Genomic DNA, 25159 nt, shown 5'->3' with positions numbered 1-25159 from the left:
CCCTGAAAAGATTTTTGTTGCTCCTTTGCAATCCATCCTTCCCTCATTCTCCAATAACTTCCACCTTAGGCAACCAGTAGTTTGTATTATTTTGTGGCTCATTATTTCACTCAGCATAATGATTTTTAGTTTCATCCATATTGTTTGTTGTTTTTTATTGGTAAGTAGTGTTCTATTACATTGATAGACCACAGATTGTTTATTCTCTTGTTGTTTTGTGAGTGTTCGTGCAGTGTGTGTATGTCCAAAATACCTGACAAAATAACTTGTAGGAAAAGTTTACCTTGGCTCACAATTTCAGAGGTTTAGGCTATGGTCAGCTGAGTCCATTGCTCAGTGTCCAAAGTGAGGCAGAACATCATGGCAGAAGGGTGTGGTGGAGAGTGCTAGTCTGATCGTGGCAGCAGGGAAACAGAAAGAGAGACGGGGCCTCAGGGCAGATGAACCCTTTTGGAGCATGCTCTGAGTGACCTATCTCCTCTAGCCACACCCCACATCCTGTAGTTATGCAGTTAGTTCTTTCAAATCAGGACGGACTGATTAGGTTACCGCTCTCAAAATTCAGACTTGCACCTCAGAAGATTCCTGCATTAACACAGGAGTTTTTGAGGGACACCTCATATCTAAACCATAACTTTTATGAATGGATATTTTGAATTGTTTCTAGTTTGGGGCTGTTGCGAATAAAGCTGATATGAGCATTCATTGTTGAGTCCTTGGGCATTTGTTTTCATTACCCCTTGAACAAATGCTTATAAGTGAAATGACGGCGTGTGATAGTATATATTCATAGAAAATGAGTTGGGCCAGGTGTGGGGACGAATGCCTATAATCCCAGTGTCTCAGGAGGCTGAGGTAGAAGCGAGATGCTAAGCAACTCATTGAGACCCTGTCTCTAAATAAAATACAAAATAGGCCTGGGGATGTGGCTCAGTGGTTAAGTGCCCCTGAGTTCAACCCCTGGTACCCTCTCCCTCTGAATCCCTGGTACCCTTCCCCCCCACCATAAATAAATAAATAAATAAATAAATAAATAAAAAAAAGAAAATGGGTTGGTATTTTCTTGAGTTGTTATCTTCTCTGGTTGTTTTTAAGATAATCTATTTATGTTTCAGCAGGTTGACTATGATATATGTCTGTAGGGTTTTCCTTTTATTATCCTGCATGTATGTTGGACATTTTGATATTCTTGCACAGGTCACTGAGGCTGTGTTAAATTTTTTCCAATCTTTTTTCTTTTCGTTCTTCAGATTGGATAATTTCTGTTCATCTGTCTTTGTATTTGCTGACCTACTTTTCTGCCATCTCCAATCTGCTTTCAAACTGCCCAGGGAATATTTTATTGTAGATATGCTATTTTGCAAATTTAGTCTACTAAGTTAATTTTTAGTTCCATTACTTTGCTGGGATTCTTCATCACTGGCTCATTTATTTTTGTTTCTCTTTAATTCTTTGACATATTTCCCTTCTGAAGGTGGGGCTTAATTTCCCCTCTTTGAATATGGACTGGACTTAGTGATCTGTTTTTAAGGAATAGAATAAGGCAGAAGTGATGCAAAGTGGCTTCTGAAGCTAGATCTAAAGAGAATAGTTTCTGCCTGGCTCTCCTTTCTTGAATTATTCACTGTTGGGGATCCAGCTGCCATGCCATGAGAACGTTCAGGCAGCCTCTGGAGGAGCTCGCATGGGAAGGAAGTGAAAGCAGCTGGCAGCATCTTGCCAGTCATGTGAGTGAGCTACCTTAAGGTGACTGCAGTCTTGACCTATAAATTGACCACAAACTCATGAGGCACCCTGTGTTAAACAGAACGAATAGAGAAACAGAACCAGTGGGATAAGTAGTGTGTACTGGGGAGTGAGGTGCTTAGTTTTAGGGAATTGGTTCCCACAACTACAGAGGCCGCTAAATCCAAAATCTGCAGTGGGTTGGCAGATCAGGAAAAACTGATGTTGCAGTTCAAGTCTGAAGGCCAGCTGTTTACAGAATTCCTGCTTCCTAAGGGGAAATCAGTCTTTTATTCTGTTCAGATATTCAACTCATTGGTTGAGGCTACAAACATTATGGAGGATAGTCTGCCTTACTCAAAGCCCACTAATTAAATGTTAATTTTGTTCAAAACAACTTCACAAAAACATTCAGAATTAAGTTGACAGAATATTTGGGCATTGTGGTCCAGCCTGCTGATATACAATAAGCCATCAACAGACCCCAAGCTAAACCCTATCTAAGCTATATCCAAATTCTAGATTCATAGAAACTGTAAGAACAATAAATTAAGCCTTTAAGTTTTAGTACAGTTTACTATTTAGAAATAGATAGTTAACGTACTGCTGTATACTTCGTGTCAGCTAATTCTAGCATTTAGATCATCTGTTTCTCTTGACTGTTTTTTAATTTTCTTTATTATGGGCTACATTTTTTAGCTTCCTAATGTGTCCAGTAATTTTTATTGTGTGCTCTATGTTATAGGGAATCTGCGTTATGTCGTTTTCCTTTAAGGATGTTCTGGTATTCCAGTGGGTACTCAGATATATAAACAGCTACAAAGCCTATCTTAAAATTCTCTACTGTCTAATACATGAGAACAGTTGCCTCTTATTTTTGCCTCATTTTGTAATTGTTTATCATAGGAGGGTAAGTCTGGTACAGGTACTCATAACTAAAAACAGAAGCCTCACTTACAAAGATTTTTTTTTTTTTTTGATACAGGGGATTGAACCCAGGGGTGCTTACTGAGCCACATCGCCAGCCTCCCTCTCCCCCCACCAATTTTTTATTTTTATTTATTTATTTATTTTGAGACAGGGTCTCATTAAATTGCTGAGGCTGAAGCTGGCTTTGAACTTGTGATCTTCCTGCATCAGCCTCCCGAGCTGCTGGAATTACAGGCGTGTGCCTGTGTGCCTGTGTGCCTGACTCATTTATGAATTTTGAAACAATTTTTGTCACATATTCCTTGATCACTTTTGTGACTAGACCTTAAGGCTGTATAATGTAATTAGTAAGCTTTTAGCTCCCACGTTTTGTCTTATGTTGTCTTTCCTGGCTGTTATTCTTTACTCTGTTCATTTTAATATCCTTATTACTTAAAAAGAAAACTTTTCTTTTTCTTAAGGTAGTTCTTAATTTACTGATGTAGCTTATAGAATAATATGCTTATTTAAAGCAAGAACAGAAGTGATTAGATTCAGAAACCAAGAAGTCCTGGGATATTTTAAACCCTAGAAATAACTCTTTAATTCGCTTCTCTATTACATTAGTCACATGAATTTTGAAATTTGAGTAGTTTGTTTCATTGATTTTATATTTCTTCCCTTTCTGCTTTTTTTCCTTTGCTCATCTTCCTTTCTTTCTGAACAAAATGTATGCATGATATCTAGTGTATATGAAATGATTTTTAATTTACTACAATTATATAGTGATTTTTAAAATTTATTTTTATTGTAAACAAATGGGATACATCTTGTTTCTCTGTACATGAAGTAGAGGCATACCATTTGTGTAATTATACATTTAAGTAGGGTAATAGTTTTTGATTCATTCTGTTATTTTTTTCCTTCCCCCCACCACTCTCACCCCTCTTTTCCCTCTATAAGTCCCTCCTTCCTCCATTCTTGCCCCCCTCCCACCTTCCCATTATGTGTCATCATCCACTTATCAGCGAAATCATTCATCCTTTGGTTTTTTGAGATTGGCTTATCTCACTTAGCATGATATTCTCCAGTTTCATTCATTGGCCTGCAAATGCCATGATTTTATTATTCTTTATGGCTGACTAATATTCCATTATATATATATATACCACAGTTTTCTTTATCCATTCATCAATTGAAGGACATCTAGGTTGATTCTACAATCTGGCTATTGTGAATTGAGCAGCTATGAACATTGATGTGGCTGTATCTCTGTAGTATGCTGATTTTAAGTCCTTTGGGTATAGGCCCAAGGAGTGGGATAGCTGGGTCAAATGGTGGTTCCATTCCTAGTTTTCTAAGGAATCTCCACACTGCTTTCCAGAGTGGCTGCACTAATTTGCAACCCCACCAGTAGTGGATGAGTGTAACTTTTTCCCCACATCCTCACCAACATCTGTTGTTGGCTTGTGTTCTTGATAATCGCCATTTTAATTGGGGTGAGATGGAATCTTAGGGTAGTTTGGATTTGCATTTCTCTTATTACTAGAGATGTTGAACATTTTTTCATATATCTGTTGATTGCTTGTACATCTTCTTCTGTGAAGTGTCTGTTCATTTCCTTAGCCCATTTGTTGATTGGGTTATTTGTATTCTTGGTGTAGTTTTTTGAGTTCTTTATATATTCTAGAAATTATTGCTCTACCTGAAGTATGAGTGGCAGAGATTTTCTCCCATTCTGTAGGCTCTCTCTTCACATTGCTGATAGTTTCCTTTGCTGAAAGAAAGCTTTTTAGTTTGAATCTGTCCCAGTTATTGATTCTTGCTTTTATTTCTTGTGGTATGAGAATCCTGTTAAGGAAGTCTGATCCTGAGCCGACATGTTGAAGATTTGAACCTACCTTTTCTTCTATAAGATGCAGGGTCTCTGATCTGATTCCAAGGTCCTTGATCCGTTTTGAGTTGAGTTTTGTGCAGGGTGAGAGATGGGGGTTTAGTTCTGCTGCATATGGATTTCCAGTTTTCCCAGCACCATTTGTTGAAGAGGCTATCTTTTCTCCATTGCTTATTTTTGACACCTTTGTCTAGTATGAGAAAATTGTATTTATTTGGGTTTGTGTCTGTATCCTCTATTCTGTACCATTGATCTACCTGTCTATTTTGGTACCAATACCATGCCGTTTTTGTTACTATTGCTTTGTAGTATAGTTGAAGTTCTGATATTGCGATACCTGCTGCTTCACTCTTCCTGCTAAGGATTGCTTTAGCTATTCTGGGTTTCTTATTCTTCCAGACAAATTTCATGATTGCTTGCTCTATTTCTGTAAGGTACATCATTGGGATTTTAATTGGAATTGCATTGAATCTGTATAGCACTTTTGGTAGTATGACCATTTTGACAATATTAATTCTTCCTATCCAAGAACATGGGAGATTGTTCCATCTTCTAAAGTTTTCTTTAATTGCTTTCTTTAATGTTCTGTAGTTCTCATTGTAGAGGTCTTTCACCTCTTTTGTGAGATTGATTCCCAAGTATTTTATTTTTCTCGAGGCTGTTGTGAATGGGGTAGTTTTCCTAACTGCTCTTTCTGAAGATTCATCACTTATGTATAAAAATGCATTAGATTTATGAGCATTGATCTTATATCCTGCTACTTTACTGAATTCACTTATGAGTTCTAAAAGTTTTCTGGTGGAATTTCCCAGTTCCTCTAAATATATAATCGTGTTATCAGCAAATAAGATAGTTTGAGTTCTTCTTTTCCTATTAGTATCCCTAGGATACTATTAGTATTCCTATTAGTATCTTTTGTTTGTCTAATTGCTCTGGCTAGAGTTTTGAGGACAATGTTGAATAGAAGTGGCAAAAGAGGACATCCCTGCCTTGTTCCAGTTTTTAGGGGGAATGCTTTCAGTTTTTCACCATTTAGAATTATATTGGCCATGGGCTTAGCATAGATGGCTTTTACAATGTTAAGGAATGTTCCCACTATCCCTATTTTTTCTAGTGTTTTGATGCTGTATTTTAACAAATGCTTTTCCTGCATCTATCAAAATAATCATGTAATTCTTGACTTTAAGTCTGTTGATATGGTGAATTACATTTATTGATTTCCAGATGTTGAACCAACCTTGCATCCCTGGGATAAAACCCACTTGATCGTGGTGCACTATCTTTTTAATATATTTTTGTATGCGATTTGCTAAAATTTTGTTGAGAATTTTTGCATCACTGTTTATTAAGGATATTGGTTTGAAATTTTCTTTCCTCGATGTGTCTCTGTCTGGTTTAGGTATCAGGGTGATATTGGCTTCGTAGAATGAGTTTGGGAGGGTTCCCTCCTCTTCTGTTTCATGGAATACTTTGAGAAGTATTGGAATGAGCTCTTCTTTAAAGGTTTTGTAGAACTCAGCTGAGAACCCATCTGGTCCTGAACTTTGCTTTGTTGGTAGGCTTTTGATGACTCCTTCTATTTCATTACTTGAAATTGATCTATATAAATTGTATATGTCCTCCTGGTTCAGTTTAGGTAATTCATATGTCTCTAGAAACCTGTTGATGTCTTCGAGATTTTCTATTTTGTTGTAGTATAGATTTTCAAAATAGCTTCTAATTATGTTTTGTATTTCACTCTTGTCTGTTGTGATATTTCCTTGTTCATTCTGAATTTTAGTAATTTGAGTTTTCTCTCTCCTTCTCTTTGTTAGTGTGGCTAAGGGTTTATCAATTTTGTTTATTTTTTCCAAAGAACCAACTATTTATTTTGTCAGTTTTTTCAGTTGTTTCTTTTGTTTCAATTTCATTGATTTCAGTTCTGATTTTAACTATTTCCTGTCTTCTACTATTTTTGGTGTTGCTCTGTTCTTTTTCTAGGGCTTTGAGCTGTAGTGTTAGGTCGTTTATTTGTTGATTTTTTTTCTTCTTTTATTAAATGCGCTCCATGAAATAAATTTTCCTCTAAGAACTGCTTTCACAGTGTCCCAGAAATTTTGATATGATGTGTCTTTGTTCTCGTTTATCTCTAAGAATTTTTTTATTTTCCTCCTGATGTCTTCTGTTATCCATTCATCATACAATAATGTATTATTTAATCTCCAGGTGTTGGAGTATTTTCTCTTTTTTATTCTGTCATTTATTTCTAATTTCAATCCATTATGATCTGATAGAATACAAGGTAGTATCTCTGTCTTCTTGTGTTTGCTAACAATAGTTTTGTGGCATAGAATATGGTCTATTTTAGAGAAGGATCCATGTGCTGCTGAGAAGAAAGTGTATTCGCTCTTTGTTTGATGGTATATTCTATATATGTCCGTTAAGTCTAAATTATTGATTGTGTTATTGAGATCTATGGTTTCTTTGTTCAATTTTTGTTTGGAGGATCTGTCCAGTGGGGAGAGAGGTGTGTTAAAATCACGTAGTATTATTGTGTTGTGGTCTGTTTGATTTCTGGAATTGAGAAGGATTTGTTTGATGTACATGGATGAGCCACTGTTTGGGGCATAGATATTTACAATTGTTATGTCTTGCTGATTTATGCTTCCCTTAAGCAGTATGAAATGTCCTTCTTTATTCCTTCTTACTACCTTTGGCTTGAAGTTCACATTATCTGGTATGAGGATGGATACTCCAGCTTTTTGCTGAGTCTGTGTGCATGGTATGTTTTTTCCCATGCTTTCACCTTTATTCTGTGGGTATCTCTTTCTGAGATGAATGTCTTGCAGGCAGCATATTGTTGGATCTTTCTTTTTAATCCAATCTGCCAGTCTGTGTCTTTTGTTTTTTTTTTTTTTTTTTAGAATTTCTTTTTTTTTTTTATTTATTTATTTATTTTTTTTTACGTTTACATAGGGTAATGATGTTTATTATATTTTCCCCTCCCCCCCACCCCTCCCACCCCTCCCCACCCCTCCCACCCCTCTTTTCCCTCTACACAGTCCTTCTTTCCTTCATTCTTACTGCTCTCCTTAGCCTAACTCTAAACCTAACCCTAAACCTAATGCTAGCCCCTCCCACCCCCCATTATATGTCCTCATCCGCTTATCAGCGAGATCATTCGTCCTTTAGTTTTTTGAGATTGGCTTATCTCACTTAGCATGATATTCTCCAATTTCGACCATTTGCCTACAAATGCCATAATTTTATCATTCTTCATTGCGGAGTAATATTCCATTGTATAAATATGCCACAGTTTCTTTATCCATTCATCAACCGAAGGACATCTAGGTTGGTTCCACAATCTGGCTATGGTGAATTGAGCAGCAATGAACATTGATGTGGCTGTATCTCTGTAGTATGCTGCTTTTAAGTCCTTTGGGTATAGGCCAAGGAGTGGGATAGCTGGGTCAAATGGTGTTTCCATTCCAAGCTTTCTGAGGAATCTCCACACTGCTTTCCAGAGTGGCTGCACTAATTTGCAACCCCACCAGCAATGTATGAGTGTTCCTTTTTCACCACATCCTCGCCAACACCTATTGTTGCTTGTATTCTTGATAATCGCCATTCTAATTGGGGTGAGATGAAATCTTAGGGTAGTTTTGATTTGCATTTCCCTTATTACTAGGGATGTTGAACATTTTTTCATATATCTGGTGATTACTTGTACATCTTCTTCTGTGAAGTGTCTGTTCATTTCCTTAGCCCATTTGTTGATTGGATTATTTGTATTCTTCGTGTAGAGTTTTTTGAGTTCTTTATAGATTCTGGAAATTAGCGCTCTATCTGAGGTATGGTTGGCAAAGATATTCTCCCACTCTGTAGGCTCTCTCTTCACATTTCTGATAGTTTCCTTTGCTGAGAGAAAGCTTTTTAGTTTGAATCTATCCCAGTTGTTGATTCTTGCTTTTATTTCTTGTGCTATGGGAGTCCTGTTAAGGAAATCTGATCCTGAGCCAACAAGTTGAAGATTTGGACCTACTTTTTCTTCTATAAGATGCAGGGTCTCTGGTCTGATTCCGAGGTCCTTGATCCATTTTGAGTTGAGTTTTGTGTAGGGTGAGAGATAGGGATTGTTCACAGTCAGTAACAGTCTGTGTCTTTTGATTGATGAATTCAGGCTATTAACATTCAGGGTTATTATTGAGATATGATTTGTATTCCCGGTCATTTGACTCATTTTTGTTTTTTTTGACACAACTTGGTTTCTCCCTTATTTGGCTATTCCTTTAGGACAGTTCCTCCCTTTGCTGATTTGCATCATTGTTTTTCATCTCTTCCTCATGGAATATTTTGCTGAGAATGTTCTGTAGTGCCAGCTTTCTTTTTGTAAATTCTTTTAGCTTTTGTTTATTATGGAAGAAATTTATTTTGTCGTCAAATCTGAAGGTAAGTTTTGCTGGGTATAAGATTCTTGGTTGGCATCCGTTTTCTTTCAGAGTTTGAAAAATGTTATTCCAGGCCCTTCTAGTTTTTAGGGTATGGGTTGAAAAATGTGCTGATATCCGTATTGGTTTCACCCTGAATGTAATTTGAGTCTTTTCTCTTGCAGCCTTTAAGATTCTGTCTTTATTTTGTATGTTAGGTATTTTCATTATAATGTGCCTTGGTGTGCGTCTATTGTAATTTTGTATATTTGGAGTCCTATAACCCACTTGTACTTGATTTTCCATTTCATTCCTCAGATTTGGGAAATTTTCTGATATTATTTCATTGAGTAGATTGTTCATTCCTTTGGTTTATTTCTCTAAGCCTTCCTTAATCCCAATAATTCTTAAATTTGGCCTTTTCATGACATCCCATAATTCTTATAGATTCTGTTCATGATTTCTTACCATCTTCTCTGTTAGGTCAACTTTGTTTTCAAGATTAAATATTTTTTCTTCAATATCTGAGGTTCTGTCTTCCTGGTGTTTTATCGTATTGGTTATGCTTTCTATGGAGTTTTTAATTTGGTTTATTGGTTCCTTCATTTCAAGGATTTCTGTCTAGTTTCTTTTCAATATCTCTAACTCTTTATTGAAATGGTCTTTTGCTTCCCTCATTTGGTCTTTTAACTGTTGAGTGGTGCGATCATTCAAAGCCTGCATTTGCTCTTTTATCTCATCATTTGCTTCTCTGATCATTTTAATTATGTACATTCTGAACTCTCTTTCTGACATTTCTTCTGCCATGCTGTCATTGGATTTTTATTGATGTAGCATCTAGGTTTGTTTGGGACATTTTCTTCCCTTGTTTCCTCATATTGGTCAGGTATCTTCCCCTCTTAGTGAAACTCTGAGATATTGCAGATTTCCTCTGTTGACTTATAGTGTCCCTGTGGATCTCCAATAACTCACCTCCTAGCCTTCAGTAGCTTGAAGTCTTGGAGGAACTTGATAATGCAATGCTCCACAAGGAAGCTTCCCCTCCAGGGGTGGTGGCCTTCAGGTGGGGTATATTTCCTGCTGTTGGGCAGAGATGCCTCCACTTGTTGACCAATGGTCAGTCAAAAGGGGGACTAGACTGCGGGCTGGGGCATGGCTGGTCTGGGCTTGTGTCTCTGGTTCTACCACCCTGGTGGGAAAGCCTCGCCCAGTGGGGAAGACTCACCCTGTGGGGATGTCTCGCTGGGCAGCTCTCCTCCGAGATGTTCCCTTCAGTCCAGAACTACTGCCTGGGCTGGGCAGCCCTCCTCTGCGACATTCCCAGGGGTCTGGTCCTACCTCCTGGGCCAGGGAGCCTCGCCCTGCAATTGAGCCTCTCACTGGGCAGCCCTCCTCTGCGATGTTCCCTGGGACCCGGAACTACCAACTGGGCTGGGGCGCCTGGCCCTGCGAGGGACTCTTTCTCTACTACGACATTCCTGCGGTCTGGTCCTGCTGCCAGGGCCTGGGACCCTCACTCTGCGTTGAAGCCTCTCGCTGTGTGGCCCTCCTCTGCAGTGCTCCCGGTTGAGCGGGTTCTCGGCTCTAGCCGGGGAGTCTCACTGGGTCTCTCTACTCCACGAAGTTCCCTGCGTTCTGGGACTGCTGCCCCATCTGGGGAGCCCGCCCAGTGGGAGAGACTCATCCTGTGGCTCTGAGTTGGTCCCGAGTCTCTCAATACCTCCTCCTCTTGAATTCTGAGTCCTCTTGAATTCTGTCAAAGGGCCTCTAGTCTCCTGTAGGTGTCTCAGGAAGGGAGCCGCCCTTCCAATGATGATGGCCACGCCCTCAGGAATAATTCGAAATGCCTGCACCAGCTGCCAGAAAAGCTGGGGAGCCCCAGCGAGGGTGCGCTGAGTCAGCACAGAGGCAGGCACAGTGTCCCTCAGCAGTAGGGGGGGCAGGCAGGCTCAGCAATGGCGTCCGACCTCAGTGTGGGAGTAGGTGGGCTGCTGTATAGTGATTATAAATAAAATATTGATACCAGTGGGGGGATAAAGTTTTACTACCTGAACTATTATATCATTCAAGCTTTTGTACTTTGAACTTCTGAACTATTACATCATTCAAGCTCTTATACTTTGAACTTTAGCTCAGTATAGTAAAGAGAAAAATACGTAATGATAAAAATAGTCGATGACAGTAATTTTCTGAATTTCTGAGGCAAGCTTAGGTTTGAGAGGAAAGACATACTTTATGGTATAAAGTATAAAGTATATTTATACTTCTTGGAAATGTAGTAGAAAATAAATTTGGCTGACAAGGGCTTCCTTCCCTTTTGAGACAGTTATATCCATTATAGCTAATTACTTTGCTCTTTGTGGGTCTGAAGCTTGTTTGCCTGATGACTGTGGAACACGCCTTCTCCTAAAGACTCCCAAGCAAGTTAATCATTAGAACTCTGCCCTTTTTCTTTCATCTGTATTAATCCATCAATAGGTATTTATTTAGCTCATTGCTATCTGTAAGACATTTATTTTAGTTACTGTGGAAATACAAAGATAAATAATGTGTCATCCTCGTTAGAGAACCAACACTGGCCTTTGGAGGCAGACGTGAACTGAGCCTGGTTACCATGAAAACAGTGGTATGTGGGATACGAAAGCTTTGCACAGTATTTTTAGAGTGGAGAATGAAGAACGATCAATTCTGATTTGTGTACCTATGGGAGACTTCATGGAGGATGTTGCATTTTAACTGAATTTTCATAAACAAAAACCAGAAACAAAGGCATGATTGCTTGAAAATAAATAGGTAGATAGCCACTGTGGCTGGAGCATCTGGGAAGATAAAAGGGTCTAGAAAAGAGAATAATACAGAAATTTGGAACAAAAAGAGAGCTGAAAGAACAGTTTGGAAGTCTAGAAAGTAACTAATGAGAAGAAAAGTGGAGTGTATTAATATAAAAAAATGGAAAGGCATTTTATGAACAAAAGCATTTGTGAATAAAAAAATTTTAATTGAAAAAAGCAAGATATAAAAAGAATGAGAAGAAATAAATGAGCCACTAAAGGCCACCAGAAAGGCACATTATATGCCTGTAGTCCCACTGATTTAGGAGGCTAACGCACTAAGGAGGATCACAAGTTCAAGGTCAGCCTGGGCAACTCTGCAAGACCCTGTCTCAAAATAAAATATGGAAAGGGCTGGGGATGAAGCTTAATGATAGAGCATTAAGTTGGGTTCCATCCTTAGTACCAAAAAAAAAATGTAATTTACATAAAGAAATGAGGAAATTAAAATTGAGAATTAAACATGGTGGCAGGAAAAGTCAGTGTGTCAGTTTCTCTTGCTCTTTAATGAACCATTCCAACACTTAGTGATTCAAGACAGTTGTGTATTGTGCTCATGTGGGGTGGGGCACGGCAGGACTGGCTGTGTCCTATGCTGCCTTGCATCTCAGCTGGGACCTGGGATCCCTTGGCCATGGCTTCATTTACATGTCTGGGACCTCGTGGGGCTGTCTTTCTGAAGCACTTCACCTGTTGCCTGTGATCTGGGAATAGTCAGATTTCGTACCTGATGGTTCAGTACTCCAGAGATGATTGTTCTTTGAGATATGTTTGAAGCTGCATTGTATTTATGACCTAGCCTTAGAGGCTATACTTCTGCAGTACTTTGGGAAGAAGCATTCTCAAACCTGGCAGGATTCATGGGGCACAGGGAACCTTTGGGTGGGGAATGAATGGTAAGGCTTCCTTGTAGAAACGAAGCAGGCCTGGAATGAGGATCCCTTTGCAGCCATCTTGGTAAATAAAATCTGTCATCCTGGACAGAAGGCAGAGTGAGGGGCATGGGTGAAACTCTTAATGTTCTTACTGTAAGTCTCTTCTCACTTTCTAAATGTACATTATGCACACTTGTTTAATTATATTTTGCTTTTAGACTAACCCCTAAAATACTAAGATATTACAGTCTTTTAGATTCTGAGTGACTAGCTTTCTATCGTATCAGGGCCAGAGTTCTTTTATTTACTTGTTTTTTTATTGCAAGTTCACACCAATGTGTCCTGTTTCTTAGTATGTTTATTAGTATTCCATTGTACTTTCTCCACTTATCTTTTTTTTCCATTCGGGAACATGCAGACATCTTCCTATTTCTACGTCCTTGTTTATAGTGCTCCTATTTCCTGGACTATTCTCTCTTATCTTCTATTTAAGTGTTACCAATCTTTCAAAGCCAACCTTAAAGCATACCTACTTTAGCAGCCTTTAACCCTGGCTTGTCTTCCTTGTGGACTTCCCATCCCTTCTCTCTGTGTTTCATCTGTGTTGGTTTCCACAGAAGGAATTCTGGATTTTCTCATCTCCTTGACATCTTGGTTGTTGATTGACTGGTGGTGGTGGTAGAGTTGGGGGAGTGAATATTTATTGAATGCTGACTGTGGTCCAGGCCTTACGTGTATTAATTCATCTAACCCTCATGAAGGTTGGATGAGGTAGATTCTGTTCTGATCTTTATTTTACAGGTGAGGAAGCTGAGGCACTCAGAGCTTAAGTTTCCACCCAGCAGTAGAACAGGTGTGTGAGCCAGTTTGGCCCTAGCGCATGCTCTCTTTATCTCTCCCCTCCATCGAACTGCCTGTTGTACTCGAGTTGTGAATATAAGGAATGGTGTTTGGTGCTTCTAACCTTGTTTGTTTATTTGAATTTAGAATTGCATTAACTTTGTTAGATAGCATTGGCAGTTCTTTACACTATTATTAACATATTAATCCCTCATTAAATCTTATTACAAGGTTATTAAATATCGTTAATTCAGTTTTACAGAACTGATAAATCTTAGAGTCTTCTAACAAATCACTGATATAGCTGCTATTAAAAGTTAATTGCCCCCAAAGTCACAATTCTAGGGTAAAGGAGGATGCTTCCTACCATGCTTCAGACTTACTAGTCCTTTCTTAGGAGTGGGTTTATATTCCAAAGTTCTTTTGAAATCAGCTTTCTGGAACTTCATTTCTGTGGAAGAATACATTGTATTAAACTTAGTGGTTAAAGTTCTTAGGGTCAGACAGAGGAATTTACAAGTGCAAGGGTTTTCTGATATTGGAACTAAAAAATTAAATATTAGTTCACCACTATTCACTTGCTCTATGTGGAGCACTGAGTAGCCATGCTCTCTTGTTGAAATTATGAGTTGTTATGTAGACATCAGGAAGGTAGCACCTTTGTAGCAGTTGGTGTAGGAGTTCCTCCCCTTCCCTCTTCCTTCCCCACCACCTCACTTGCCATTCACCTGAGTGGAGGATGTTTGTAGCTCTAAACCACCAGTCTGCCAGATAACCCCTGTGAAGTGCATGGCGAGCTTCTTGACTGGAGTCCCAGGATCAAGGAATGCTGGAGGTGAACTCTTTGGTTTTGTTCCCCTACCTCCATCTTTTTTTCTAGCAAGTCTCAATAATGCCTGTTTGCTTCTCTTTGTACGTGGTTACTGTGTCTCGCTTTGCTTTGTCGTACTTGGCAGTGTGTATATGTGTGTGTGTGACATATACTCAAGGACAGAAGCGTTCATTAAAACGTTTGCTTTACCCACTAACTAGCAAAACAAGCAACTGCATAACCACCTCTAGGATAAAAATGAAGCATCCTCTGAGCACAGCTGCTGCCTGGTGTGTTCCTGCCCCAGCACAGTTCATTTTTAAGATTCATTCATTTTGGCACACGTGGATGCTCTTCATTTTTGTTGCTACTGCATTTGTTTCTTAGGCTGCCACAACAAATACTATAGACTGGGTGGCTTGAACAGCAGAAATTAACTTGCTCACAGTTCTGGAGCCTGAAAAGTTCAAGATCAAGGTGTTAGTAGAGTTGGTTCCATTTTGAGGCCTCTCTCCTCACCTGTCAGGTTGCTATCTTCCTCAAGTGTCTTCCTGTGGTCTTCTCCCAAGTGTGTCTGTGTCCTAATCTCTTCTCATGAAAATACTAGTCATGGGCCTATATGACCTCGTTTTACCTTAATAACCCTTTAGTGGCCCTTTCTTCAAATACAGTGATGTTCTGAAGAACTGGGAGTTAGGACTTCAACTTATGAATTTGGGGGAGTCAAAATTCAGCCCTTAATATCCATGTTGTGATTATGCTACCATTAGTTATTTGCTCAGTGTTGTGATTGATTCCCATTATAGATTATTATGAACAATCCAATACGAACCTTCTTTTACATGTATAAAAATGCCTGAGTTTCTTCAGGCCAGGATGGAGGGTTATGTCCTAGAAGTAAATTGTAGGTCATATTGCATAACTGCTTTAGTGGATAAATCCAGTGTGTTTTCCAGAGTGGTGGTTCCACTTCATACTTTCACCAGTAGTGTATGAGAGTTCCTGTTGTTTCATATTTTTCCAACACCCAGTATCGACAGACTTTTAAATTCTACCAGTTAGTTGGAATGCAGCATTACTTCATTGGGTTTTAAGTTGCATAGCCTTAATTATTTAATGATTTGACTATCTTTTTTTTAATGTAATGCCTGCTTGGATTTTATGATATATCTATTCAGGTCTTTTGCCTATATTTCTGTTGGGTAGTTTGACTCTTTCTTATTGATTTGTAAGAGGTTTTTTTTTTTTTTAATACTCTGGATATAAGTCCTTATATGTCATAAGTATACTGTAGTTTGTCTGTTTTCACTATATTTAATACTATCTTTTGATGAATAGAAGTAATTTAAATGTGGTCAGTTTATCAGTCTTTTCTAGTTTGTTTTTGAATGTGTATCTTGAGAACATTAAGAATATTAATATATTTTTCCTGAATTATCTTCTAAAATGCTGATCATTTTTTGTCATATATTTAGAAATAATCAGCACTAATTTTTTGTATACAAGGGTATATCCAGTCTTATTTTTTCCTGTAGACAGTTGTTCCAACATTGTTAATTGAAAAGCCATTCCTAACAACTGCTGCCTGAATAACGTCTGTCCATAGTCTATGCTTTGATCTGCTTCTAGGCTTCCAATCTCTTATCACTGACCTTTTTGTCTATCTCCACAGAATGTCATAATGATTTGAATCCTGTTGCTTTGTAAGTCTTATGAACTGATAGAGCAGTTCTTCCTATCTTGCTTTTACTCTTCCAGAGTGTCTTGATAGTTGTTGGTTCTTTCCAGTTCCATAAACATTTTAGTATCTACCTGTTAGGTTCCAAAAACACACCTCTTAAGATCTTTATTGGAATGCTTTGATTCTATAAGATCAGTTGAAGAATTGTCAATGTCATGAAAGATGAGACAAACAAAAAATAAACATGGGGGAAATGTGTTAGATGAAAGAGGACTAATGGAACATGGTAACTAAATACAATATATGATGGTTTGTAAATATTAGAAAGACCTGGGGCAAATGGCAATATTTTACTTTGAATTGTGTTTTAGATGTTAGTAATGTACTATTGCTAATTTCCTAATAAGGTTGGTAATTATATGTATACCCTTGTTTTTAGGGGATACATGCTAAAGAATTTAAGGTGAAATATAATCATAGTATGGTCAGTTCTTAGTTCAAAAGGGTTGGGGAAAGGTGGGCAGCTAATGTTAACAATGGCAAATCTTGATGAAAGGTAAATGGTTTTTTTCTGTAGTTTAAAATCTTTTCAAAATAAAAGTTGAAGAAATTAAATTTCATTTATTATCTCAGAAAATAATATAGAGCCAGATAAATTCATTATGTATTCTTATACTATATTAAGCAAATGTGCCACTAAAAGCAATGGTGAGATAGCAGATATGATTGGTTATATAAAAAGTCATCGAGGGACTGTCAGCTGCTTGACAAGCTCAAGTTCCTGTGCTTAGTCCTCAGTACTGGAAAAAAAAAATTTGTTTGAATTGACTCAGTACACATTTAAATTGTACAGGAATAGCAAATGTCTCTGGGCTGGCTTGACATGTAAAAAACGTAATAGTGAGCTTTTAATGAAAATTACAGATTTCCATTAATTTTTTAAAAAACTACTGATGAAAGTTGTGGAAATTTCCTTCTGTGTCATACTAAACAGAATAATTCATAGGATTTATACTGCATACAGTCTAGTTTTGTAAATGTAGGCCAAATATATTTTATTGGAAGCATTTCTGGTGCTTGAATATACTGATGTCTATGTTTTCATAGACGATCTCAATTCCCTTGTTCTCATAGCAGGTATCCTCACAGTCTGTAAGGAAAACTGAGTTATGTTTCAGATTTCAGTTATTGCAGCTGAGGTGCACAGAATGATTGCCTGAGTTAACGCAGTGGATTGATGATACTTGTGGGCTCACAGTTCTTAATCTGCTTTACTCTTTCTCTCTTTCTTTTCCTGAACATTAATATATGATTTGTTGGCAAAATGATTTGTAAATTAAAACATCTAACAACTAAAATTTTTTAACAGCCAAAGGAAGAGCTGAGCTTCTGAAGATCAATCTTCGTGAAGTTGAGTTAGATCCTGATATTCAACTGGAAGATATAGCAGAGAAGATTGAGGGCTATTCTGGTGCTGATATAACTAATGTTTGCAGGTATTTTTTTTAATGATCTGTGATCCTGGACATTAGTTACAGATTTTTCAGGAGAACCTATCTTAAAGTCAGTGTAGTTAGCCATTAACCCAAAAGCAATTACCCATTTCTTTGAAGTATTTCCTTATTTGTGGGAAAAAAAAAATGCTGTATTGCTTCATTGGTCATTGTTAGGTTAAACGATTACATTATAATATGGTCCCTTATGGTTTTGATCCTTTGATTTTTAAAAAATATTGTATATTCAACTTGGTAATAATGACTTTAACAACTTACAGTCAGTTTAGTTCTATGTTGGAGCCTAGTTGAATCAGCATAATGTAATATCATTTAGTTTTGGTTGGCATTATTAGGCCACATGAAGATGAACAAAGTTGACCGATTTAAGTTGTAGAATAAACACAAACTCATTTTGTAAATTTTCCTTTCAATTTAGCTGCAAAATAATTTTTAGACAATTCACATCACTCAATTTTTTTCTTTCAGGTATTTAACTGAACTTACATTGACATCAGTGGCTTTTCTTTAAAGTCTTAATACCTGTTTTTCTTTTTCTTTTTCTTTTTTTCCTGCTAATGTTTTTCCTATGTGCATCTTAAGTTTAGTGGCATACAGTAAGCTTACAATAGTTTTTTACTGTCAATGTAATAAAACATTTAAATGTTTTAAGTTTTGATGACCTTGGCCTTCCTCTTAGGTGACCATGAATCATCTGTTTCTTCCAAAGCTTTGTATTTTTTTGTAATTGGTCAAATAGAACTGCAGATAGGATCAGGATATTCCAGAGCTTATACTGTTAGTTGCCCACAAATATTCCCATATAGGAAATTGTATGTCTACTATATGTGTATGTATTCATGTTCCAGAAAGAGGGGTTCTTCATTTTATCCCTTCTAACTAGGCTGTAGACAGACTGGCATATATGTGGCTTGAATTAATATTGGCCATATGTTCATTTCCAAGTGTGCAATTCAGTATTTCAAAATTTGGCTCTAGTTTCCTAAACTTCGCTATTTTTGAATTATGGGTATAGAAAAGAGAACTCAGTACTATCTGAGCTCAGCCTAGACTTCTGTGGTTCATTAACTGTACGTTTTATGCTTTAAGACTTTTGTATCCTCTTTTAATCTCTCCTGAAACCTCAGGATGTCTCTGAAGTGGAAAGTTCTAAGCACATCATAAAACATACAAAATAATCTCTTAAATGTTTTACCACAACTTTGTAACAGTTCAAAGTGTCAAAAACACAAAAATTACTGCTGACTGATTTTGGTATGTTTTTAGGGATGCTTCTTTAATGGCCATGAGGCGACGTATCAATGGCCTAAGTCCAGAGGAAATCCGCGCACTTTCCAAGGAGGAGCTTCAGATGCCTGTTACCAAAGGAGACTTTGAGTTGGCTCTTAAGAAAATTGCTAAGTCTGTCTCTGCTGCAGACTTGGAGAAGTATGAGAAATGGATGGTTGAATTTGGATCAGCTTGAGTTTTTGTCAGCTCTTTCATTTTCAGTGTATTTGCTTATAAAATGTGAAGAAATTCCTACAGTTTTTCAAGACAGGTTTGGAATTTTTCATTTGAGATATTTTGACTTAGAGGCAAAAAAAAAAAATCTAAAACTACTAAGAATACTCAGTGTGATTGAGAACTAAGAAAAACTTATACAAAGAATCTGATCATCTCCCTTGCCTGGCCTTGTGCTGGTATTCCACATACTCATGCATTGATATTCTGTACCCAACCAAACCAGTATATCAGGGAGGCCAAAGAAAGTAGCAGTGAATTATTTTAGAAACTTGTTTACAAAAGATTTAGAAGGATGTTTATTTCTTATTTGCATTTGTCTTTTTTTTTTTCCTTTCAATCTACTGCTCTGTGACTATGAGGGTGCTATATATATTGGCTTTTAACAGCAAAAGTGGGTTTGTGTCAAATTCATTGTTGTTAGAAGAGTGATAGTAAATTTTGGAGGAAATAAGGAATTTGCTAGTTTCAATCTTTAGAATTCAGTTCCTACTAGAGTATTAATAGTTACAATATTCACTCCCCCCCCCATTTCCTCTATTAGCTATTTGATTATTTTCTTGATTATCAAGGACAACCTATGCTCTGGGTTTTAATCATTTTACCAGGTGGTTTCTCTGGTTTGTAGTATTTTTTGCCGATGTCTCTTACATTTCATATTGGAAAAGTGGAAAGAATGTTATGATTACATTAGTAGCACTTGTTCATTCTAGACTTATAAGTTTGTTTTCATTTTTCTTTCAACATGTTCAAACAGGTAACAGCCAATATTTTTCTCAGCTCCAACACAATTTGATTTTTGTTGAATTCAATATTAGTATTTAAAAACATACTTCGGCATTTTAAACAAACTTAGTCTGCATGGCTAATGCAAAAGAAAATTTTTGTAGTTTCCACACGGCTTATTTAACAAAACAGCATCATATGTAATGAATGATGTTCATTTGAAAAGTTTGAAGTTCTTCCTTGTCTTGATGAAGAACTGGTGCACAAAGTAAGATCAGGTTAGATATCTGTCTGCTCATCAGTCTAGCAAGAATTTGATGGTAGATCAGAACCAGGAAAGGCAAATGGCATATATCTAATCACAAGTAGAGCATTCAGAATGTGTAATTAATTACATTTATCCTATTTGAATTACTAGACAATCTGTTTCCCATGATCAATCTTTTTAAAATTTATATTTGATAACATACTGAATTCTTGATTTTGAATAGCAACTACTGATTTAAAACTAAAAATGTATATATATATATATATATATATATATATATATATATATATATATGGCTTACAGGCAGATGGAAAAACTCTTAGTGTTTTGCTTAAAAGATTTAATTTTTTCCATTAAGAACTATAAATGCCTCATGTTCTTTTCAGATAACTTAAGTTTCCTTTTAAACTTCAGTGTTTATCTGATATAATAAATTGCCCTTTTTCCTCAGAAATACAGATAAGACTCCAAATCATAAGGAATCATGATTTTAATAATTGGGTTAATTCATCTTGAAAAACTGAAATGAAGGAAGTTTCCTTTTATTTATTAACTTTAATTTAATTTATTTATTTATTTATTTTTGAGAGGGGCTCTCCCTGTGTTGCCCAGGATGGTCTCAAACCCCTGGGGTCGATTGAACCTCCTGCTTCAGCCTCCCAAGTACCTGGGACTATAGGTATGCACTGCTGCACCCTGCATCATTTGTAAACTTTGAAAATAAAGAAATAATTCCACTAAAATTATCTTGTGAACTATTGCCATTCAGTAGTGTATTTTCCCTCTAAATTTTTAGGGACAATTGTTAAAACATAGTTTGGTGATTATTAAACTTCTCTGTCACATTTTAATTGATTAGTAGACCTTTTCTGGGTTTTGTGCCTCAGTGCATATTTAATTTTCTGAATTCTTCATGGATAATGACATGGCAATTGTGTTTCTTTTATTACCAGTTAAGCAGTATTTGGGGACTCAAAACTTCCTGGAAGCTTATCTTTACTATGTTCAGTGAGTCAGCTGTGCTTGTTTCCTTTGTTTCTTGTTTTGCTCTGTCAGTGGGTGGTGAAGGCTTTGTATATCTTAAGCCCCTTAAAAGATCATGAAGAGTTCTCTCATGTGTTCTGTCCGGCTTTTAGTGTACATGTGTATACACTGTCTTTATTGCAAGGCAGTGTGTTACCTTACCTGGAAAGAGATAGAATTGCTTTGGTTTGCTTTTCTATATGGCAAAAGCAGATGCATTATCAGAAGTAGAAATATTTGGTTCCTTTAATTCCTCTGAGAACGTGAGTATTCAGAATTCTGTTGGGCAGACGTGGTTTGGTTGCTTTCTTTGTACAGGACAGCTGTTGGGAGCTCTGTGGCTTGCAAAGCTGGACCAGATAGTGAAGTTCTGACTTGTTCCTTTCTCCGATTCCTCTACGTAGCTCCTACCTTCTGCTGAAACAAGAGTTTACCTCATAGGTGGAAAGACACAGCAATCTATGTTTGGGAAGATAATATAAAAATGTCCCCCCCTCAAGCTCTCCCCCCCTTTTTTTTTTTTTGCTTTTCAGTCAGTTTTAAAATTAGAACTGATATCCATTTGTTTGAACAGTATAAACCTGTTAAAAATCTGATTGTTATGTCAGTTTTTATCATTTTCTATACCATAATTACATGTGCAATTATGGTAAATGTGTACATGTTACATTTTTGCTATAAACATTTTGTTCCCATAATTCCTTTTTTTTAAAAAAGGGAATTAATGTTGATGAAATGGACCAGATAAACTGTTCTTCACTGGAGACTGTATCTTCTTAGTCTCTCAAGTAGACAACAGATGACAGCATCACATCCACCACTTTCCTGCTGGTAACAGTGTAGTCACTCCACAGTGACATAGCACATCTAGGCTCCGACTCCCATCTCCTCAGATACCAAGACATGGTGAAGTGGAATCTCCCTGCAGCCTGGCTATATAGCAAGGACTTCATTTGAGCCCCTGAGATTATGGTGTTTGTGATGTGATTTTTGACTCAGATATCTCAAAAAATTGTCTGAAATCACTATTCAGAAAGCAAACAAGCAGGTATCTGATGAATCTAATAAGAACAGCCATACAGCTATATCAAGGAAAAATGTGTATATGCAGGGCAAACTGAAAGTACAGTTATTCTTTCACTTTGCCCTGTGCAGCCTGTTGGACAAGAAATAATAGATACTCCTTAGGTTTGGGAGAGCATGAGTTCATTTGGCTTCCTTTCTTGAAAGTAAGTTTCTGTGTACACTGATGAGTCTGAGATGAGAATCATAAAGCAGTAACAGTGTCTTTGACACAGCGTGAGGTAACATGAAGGACAAGGCAGGTATTCATGTGTGGGTGTCTTTGACTCCTCTGGTATTGTCTAAGTTATTGAGTCTTTTTTTTGCATTATGGTCAGTTTCTCCTTTTTCTATCTTAATGATAAATCACCTTAGAGGATATATCCTGTATTTTGGAATCAGATGTTAAGGGTGTATGCTGACTTTTTCCAAGAAAAGGTCACTTATCTTGTATGAGGAAAAAAAATCATACTGTTCTAACGTTTTTTGTGTGTTTGTTTTGTTCTTTAACTGTTCTGTGTATTTTTTACATACCACTTAATTTGTGATGCACATAATATTTATGTGAACCTAAACATCTGTCACAAAAAAAGAAAGTAGGAACTACAGTTGGGAGGACATGTTAAAGGTATAAAAATGTTTTGCTTTCATTTCCACTAATAATATTTGCATAAAGAGCTAAAACCCTGTTGTAATTACTGTAAGTTTACTTATTTATACTTTTAAACTAGGCTTTTCATACTTATTTATTTTTGGACATTCACTTTTAATGTTGTTTCTGAATGTGGAAACTGTGAGTATTTAAAAAATCAAATCTGTATAATGATAGATATGTTTTCACACATTTATGTCATTGACAATAATTTGAATTTTTTTAGGTTTTGGATTCTGAACTCTAGCTTTGATATTTCTAAATTTCAGATGGCTTATTAGTAAAACAGGGAAAATGTTAAAGTAATATAAAATTCTTTTTGTTTTACTTTTCTCATTTGTTGAGAAAATAAAAATAAAACCTGGATATATTATTTTATCACAAGTAGTATGTAGCTTTTGTATACTTGGCACAACAAATAGGGAATTAGTATAGCAAAGTCTCCCTCTTATCAAAGGGCTTTCATTTGATATGTTCAGAGCTATAAAATGCACTTTTACTTTACATTCTCTGAAATGACTAAATACTACCCTTTAGAAAACCTGAATCTTTGCACATGTTATTCCCAGAGTCTACCTCAGGTCACCATGCTTATTAGTTCTAGACGTGAACCCAGTTCAGTTCTTCATATATGCAGATTTGCTTCTTTCAGTACTCTATTCCCTTCTGCTCGTGCCCTCTTCTTATTAACTTTTTTATTTAAACACAAAATTTTCTTAAAAGCTTTTCTTTTAAAAGCTTTTCGCCTTTCTTCCTCTTGCAGATTACGCCTCTGTGAATTGTCAGAGTTACTTTCCCCACTGTTGTCATGGCCAGCTTCATTATTTGTGTGTATATCATTCTTAGGAGCAGGTTCAAACACAACGTGCATCCTACTATTTCCTTGTAGCTTTGTAAACAGGGACATTAAAAATTTTTGAACCTAACCGTTCTTGTGCTATTTTCTAAGAACCTAAATACTTTTTGAAAAACACTCCAAAGTGGACAAATGTACATTCATCGGGAGAAGGCTTCAATGAACACTGTTGCGCACAGTGTCCAGCGAATCGCTGCGTGTTACAGTGGTTTGTAAAGGTCTTCCTAAGATTTTTGTTCCAGTGTTTATCTCCCAGTATTTGAACCTAGTTTAAAGAAAAAGGGTTTTCTTAATTGTATTTATTAAATGTGTTTTTCTTCACATTTTGTGCTGCTACTTTACTAGTCTTGAGCTTAGTTGTGTTTGTGTGTAGGTTGTAATCTGGTAATAAATTTCTAGAGTGTTGGTTGTTGGTGTTTTCTTTGTGTTTTATTTTTTATGTATAGTCACTGATATGCTTTTTGCCACCAGTGGAAACAACAGACCCCTCACTAGTAAGGTATGACTTTTCCCAGATTTTTGTTCATCATAAAATAACATATTGTTAACCTTATATTTTGTGTTTGCAGTGCATTGTACTAATATTTTCAAGGTTGGTGCAGGTAAGAAGTGTGGTTATTTCTGTTTTACACTTGTCTTATTTGGTAGCACCATTGCAAAATGGATGTTCCATATGGTGAATTTTCCAGATGATCGAATCTTTTTTATGACTTGTGTCACTGTTATTATTAAAGTCCATAGTTTAGAGTTCACTGTGTTGTACAGTGTTATGGATTTTGACAAAAACATGTTATTTATCCACCTTTGCAGTATCATATAGGATAGTTTTCACTGCTCTAAAAATCCCATGTTCCTCTTCATTTTTTCCTCCCCTCCGAAACCCCTGGCAACCACTGATCTTTTTATTGTCTATATTTTGCCTTTTCCAGAGTGTCATATGGCTGGAATCGTATAGTATATAGTCTTTTCCATCTACTTGCTATGAGTTACGCATAAAGCAAATATGCCCTTGAGGTTCCTCCTTGTCTTTTTATAGCTTGATAACTCATTTCTTTTTAACACCAAATAATATTCCATTGTATAGATGTACCAGAGTTTGTTTATCTGTTCAACTACTGGAGGACATCTTGATGGTATATAGTTCTAGAAACTCTGAATAAAGTTGGTTTAAACATTCTTGTGCAGATTTTTTGTGTGCACATAAGTTTTCAACTCATTTAAGTAAATATCTCCAAGTGTGATTCCTGGAACATATGGTAAGAGTATTTTTACTTTTATAAAAACTACCAAACTATCTTCCAAATTATTGTACCATTTTGCATTCTCAACAACAATGAATGAGAGTTCCTGTTACTCCACATCCTCACCAGCATTTGGTGTCATTGATGTTTTGAATTTTGCCATTTTAATAGGTATACAATAGTAGTATCTCTACTAGTTGTTTAGATTTGCATTTCCCTAATGACAAATGATGTTGAGCATTTCTTAACATGCTTATCAGTGTTTTAGTTAGTTGTGATTGATACCTTGATAAAATAGATAAAACCTGAGTTTGTAAACTAGAGAAATGTGATTTTTGTAAA

General features: G+C 36.6%; 1 protein-coding gene across 7 annotated transcripts in view; it reads left to right on the top strand.

Annotated features, from left to right (window-relative positions):
- Katnal1 (katanin catalytic subunit A1 like 1) overlaps window positions 1–23981 on the top strand; it is an 87343-nt gene extending 63362 nt beyond the window's left edge. For all 7 annotated transcript variants that reach the window (XM_047553654.1, XM_047553652.1, XM_047553659.1 and 4 more), the window contains 2 exons: window positions 17342–17468; window positions 18753–23981. In XM_047553654.1, coding sequence (XP_047409610.1) covers window positions 17342–17468; window positions 18753–18951 — 326 coding nt within the window. In that variant the 3' untranslated portion in view covers window positions 18952–23981. The remainder of the gene's footprint in view (window positions 1–17341; window positions 17469–18752) is intronic.
- Window positions 23982–25159: the final 1178 nt, after the last annotated feature.

The sequence above is a fragment of the Sciurus carolinensis genome, chromosome 5, assembly GCF_902686445.1.
Source record: "Sciurus carolinensis chromosome 5, mSciCar1.2, whole genome shotgun sequence".
Taxonomy (NCBI): Eukaryota; Metazoa; Chordata; class Mammalia; order Rodentia; family Sciuridae; genus Sciurus; species Sciurus carolinensis.
This window is presented reverse-complemented; position numbering and strand designations above follow the sequence as displayed.